The sequence below is a fragment of the Octopus bimaculoides genome, chromosome 23 (genome assembly GCF_001194135.2).
Source record: "Octopus bimaculoides isolate UCB-OBI-ISO-001 chromosome 23, ASM119413v2, whole genome shotgun sequence".
NCBI lineage: Eukaryota > Metazoa > Mollusca > Cephalopoda > Octopoda > Octopodidae > Octopus > Octopus bimaculoides.
Genome location: NC_069003.1, coordinates 13,683,352 through 13,687,778, shown reverse-complemented (window position 1 = coordinate 13,687,778; position 4,427 = coordinate 13,683,352). Strand labels below are relative to the sequence as shown.

At 41.1% G+C, this 4,427-nt stretch overlaps 1 protein-coding gene across 1 annotated transcript; it reads left to right on the top strand.

Moving 5' to 3' along the window:
- Positions 1 to 6: 6 nt before the first annotated feature.
- LOC106870847 (RNA-binding protein 25) lies at positions 7 to 4,421 on the top strand. Its single transcript, XM_014917080.2, has one exon. It carries the CDS (start codon positions 867 to 869, stop codon positions 3,642 to 3,644), a length of 2,778 nt encoding a protein of 925 aa, XP_014772566.1. The 5' UTR covers positions 7 to 866; the 3' UTR covers positions 3,645 to 4,421.
- Positions 4,422 to 4,427: the final 6 nt, after the last annotated feature.

The following is a 4,427-nucleotide window of genomic DNA, read 5'->3' as shown; positions in this document are numbered from 1 at the left end:
ATTACATGTATATATATTGTCTATAAATATATCATATTTATATATATTTATTTATATGTACATGCATATAAAAACAAGACAAGTGGAGTGTTTATTTTTAAAATGACGGACCGTAATAATTTAAAGGTGCGGTAAACATTTTCTTCCACAGGTGAAAAGAAACGTAAAAAGGAAATTTTAAAAAACAGCAGGGATTATATATACAAATATAAAACCAAGCTCTCGCAAATATATATATATATGAACAAGGTTTTGAACAAGAATTATTTGCGGGAAAGGTGAGATATCGATATGATGCTGACGACAAGACTTATGTTTGCTTTTCCTCTTCCTCTTTTTTCTTCTTGTTATTGATGATCATGGCGATGATGATGATGATAGATATAAAAATAGAAACTAAAAGAAAAAGAAGCAGAAGCGAAAAGAAAATCTGATCTGCTTTCAAAATAGATGAACGTCTGGGGGGGTTGGAGAAAAAAAAATTTTAAAGAGTGTGGTTGGTGTTAATGATGTTGAAGGTGTTGCTGGTGATGATAGTAGAGAGACTTGCTTAACAAAAAAAGAAGTGTTGAAGCTGTGAAAATTGCTGTCGGTGAGTAGAAGGAAAGAGGGAAGGGGAAAAGCGGTAACGCTTCGCAGTGGTGGCCTCGTCTCTCTCTCTCTCTCTTTCTATCTATCTATCTCTCTCTCTCTCTCTCTTCCGGATTGATTTTTCACTGTCCTCACTTCCTTGTATGGTGTCCTTAAAGAGACGTTGTTTTGTTGGAACATAGAGCTACGACCATTCTCACTAGTCCCTCTCTCCTCACATTCCTTCGATCTCTTTCCTCGATTGTTTACGATCTCCTAACAAATACATAACTACCATGTCGTTCCCGCCTGGTCCTCCCATAGGCTTGCCTCATATGGCGCCAGGTATGATGACACAGAGTTACACTTTCACACCCATGGGAATGGTTCCAATGGGTGTCAGTATGATCCCGCCAGCCTCCGTCATGAGGCCCATCATAACGTCCACTACAACAGCTGTTGCAGCCCTGGCCGCAGCTGTTCCCTCAGTGTCGTCTTCGTCCACCCATCATCTTTCCATCACCTCTGCCACAACTCCCATGTTCAATTCCGGCCAAAAACATCTTCAACAGAATCACAAGAAGTTGATCCCTCAGGAGATTCCAAAGACAGAATTATTTACAAAAGAAGAGAAGCCGCCTGTGACCACCGTGTTTGTGGGTAACATAAGCGGGCGATCACCTGATACAATGATCAGGGAAATGTTACAACGATGCGGAAACATTCTTAGTTGGAAAAGAGTCCAGGGTGCTTCGGGAAAGTTACAGGGTTTCGGATTCTGTGAATATGAGGAGCCTGAGTCTACCTTAAGGTGTATTCGCCTTTTAAATGAATGGCAGATCAACGACAAGAAACTTGTTGTCAAAGTCGACGCCAAAACCAAAGCGCTGCTGGATGAATACAAAGCTAAGAAGAAAAACGAGCTTAATAAATGGTTAGAGCAGAGCCAGAAGAATTCATCTTCGAAAGAGAGAACTTCAAAAGTGACAACCTCAAAAGATGAGACAGAAACCAAAGAGAAAAAGGATGGAGAGAAGAGCAATGAGTGTGCAAGTGGCCCTGGGGATGTGAGTAATAAAACTGAGAAATCTCCACCAACAACAGAGAAACCTCTGACAGAATTGGAGAAACCATCAACAGAATCAGAAAAACTTCCAGCCGAAGAGACTGAAGAACAATATCAGGAACAAGTTAGCAATGAAGCTAGGGTCAATGATTTGGATCAGATAACCATGAGAGAAGACTGTGTGACGAGAGCTGGCTTGGAAGCAATCATGCGCGACTATGCTGAGGAACTTGCAAAAGAGCCACCTGTTGATCAAGAGAAGGAGGCGAAACAAGCACAGAAGAAGAGTAAAGAAGAAAAAGTGCAGGCTGATAAAGGTTTGGACGATATGGAGTTGGAAGAAGAGAAGAAGGAAATAATTAACCGTGAGATAAAGAGTTTCCGAGATTTGCACAAGGAAGACGAAAACAGTGACAAGTCAAGGCATCGAGAACGAGACAGACGTGCACATGAGGAACGCATGCGAAGGGAGAAGATGCGCAAAGGGAAAGTTTATGAACGAGAGCACAGGGAACGGAGCTGGTCCAGGAGTATGTCACGATCTTGCTCCCGGTCAAGGTCACGCTCGAGATCACGCAGGGACCGGTCTAGAGACAGCTCTCGTGAAAGGTCGTGTGACAGATCGCGTGAAAGATCAAAAGACGGAGACAAACGAGGAAGAGACTGGGACCTTGAGGATGAAGAGGAAGCTTACGAGAGGAGAAAACTAGAGAAGAAATTGCGTGAGAAAGAGGCAGCTTATCAGGAGAGATTACGGAACTGGGAAGCCCGGGAACGGAAGAAGAGCAAGGAATATGAGAAAGAGAAAGATCGAGAAGAGGCCCGGAAATGTGAGGAAAATAAAGAAGCACGGAGGCTAAAAGAGTTTTTGGAGGATTATGATGACTTAAGAGATGACCCAAAGTTTTACCGAGGCAGCGCATTGTCTAGACGGCTGAAAGAACGAGAAAAAGAGAAAGAAAATGATGCAAGGGACCGACAACGAGAAAAAGAAGAGCTGGAAGAAATTAGGCGAAGATTAATGGAAGAAGGTCATGCTGACCCTGATGGTGAAATTGCGAAAATGGAACGAGAAAGAGATGAGCATTTAAAACCTCGACTACATTTACTTCCCCCCTTACCAGAACCGAAACTACGTCACAACTCCCCAACCACTTCACATAAGCGGGAACAGAAATCTGAAGACTCGAAATCAACTCTGCCACGCATGCAGGCCACTTTGAAACTTGTCACCTCAAAAGTAAATAATTCCCATTCCAACAGTTTATCACAGACTGAGAGAAAGGGAAAGATCTCAAAAACTGGTGCCGATGGAAAGTGCGATGATCGAGACAGCGGAAGTGAAGTAGAAGATGCAGAAAGTGATGCTGGTAACAGCTGCAACAAAAATAATAACAGTAATGCAGGTCCTGCCAGAAATATGAACACCCAACCAGTTTTCAGTCCGGCTGTGAAAGAAGAGGTTACCACGAAAATTGGGTTCAATGCCATGAAACTACGCACTTCTGACAGCCCCAACGATCTATCTAACACAAAGCGGAAAAAAATCATAATCGGAGACGTATTTGGCCAAGACGACTATTCCTCGGAGGCATCGCAGCGTAAACGCAAGCTTGTGCCACTGGACTACGAGGAAGAAAAATCCGAGAAAAAGGTGGCCACCTCCATAGAAGAGAAACGACAACAGATTAAACAACTCATCGAACAGATTCCGACCGGCAAGGAGGAACTATTTGCCTACTCCCTCGACTGGAGTATCGTCGATCAGGTCCTCATGGATAAACGCATCAAACCCTGGGTTAATAAAAAGATTGTCGAATACATCGGAGAAGAAGAAGCGACCCTCACAGAATTCATCTGCCAGAAAGTGGTGGGCCGTAGCACACCTGCCAACATTCTCAATGATGTGGCAATGGTACTGGACGAGGAAGCAGAGGTGTTTGTGGTTAAGATGTGGAGACTGTTGATATACGAGACAGAGGCCAAAAAAGCTGGACTGGTCAAATGAAAGCGACTAGCAGGGTGGGGGGGTTGATCTTTACTGTTTTGACATCTCATAATCATATACATTCATCGACTCATTCTTCATACACATGCATATATACAGCCACATATACACACATGCTCACATACATGTATACATATCTGTATATACATAACTTTATACATATACCTCAACATAAACATGACAATGTGTGTAAAATCTTCTAAAAATATATACATATATATATATAAGACTGATACATATATTTATGTGTAACTATATATATACATTATATATATATATAAATGTTGCAGACAGAAACACATTATATACGCACACACATAATATATAAACGCACATATATATGCATACATTTATATGCATGTGTATAAAATATTATTTTCATAGGTATGAATGTATGTATGTGTGTATATATATATTCACACATATATGTATATATATATATATATACACATACACAACACACATTACATAGAAAAAAAGACTGCTACAATTGTGAGGATACATATCTACAACTCTACACACATGCATGTGCATACATGTACGTGCATGTGTATGTATGTATGTATATACACAACGCATTTCCACAGACACATCTAAATAAACTGATGTGATATTTAAAGGTGGGGGGGAGGGGTTTAAAAGAAGAATATTTTAAAAGGAGGCTTGGAGGGCAGCAGAGCAGAAAGGAGGAACATTATTGAACTGTAAAACTATGAGAGAAAAGGGGGTGAAAAAAAGGGAGAATGAAACCCAAAAACTGTACAAACAAAATTGTTGACTTGT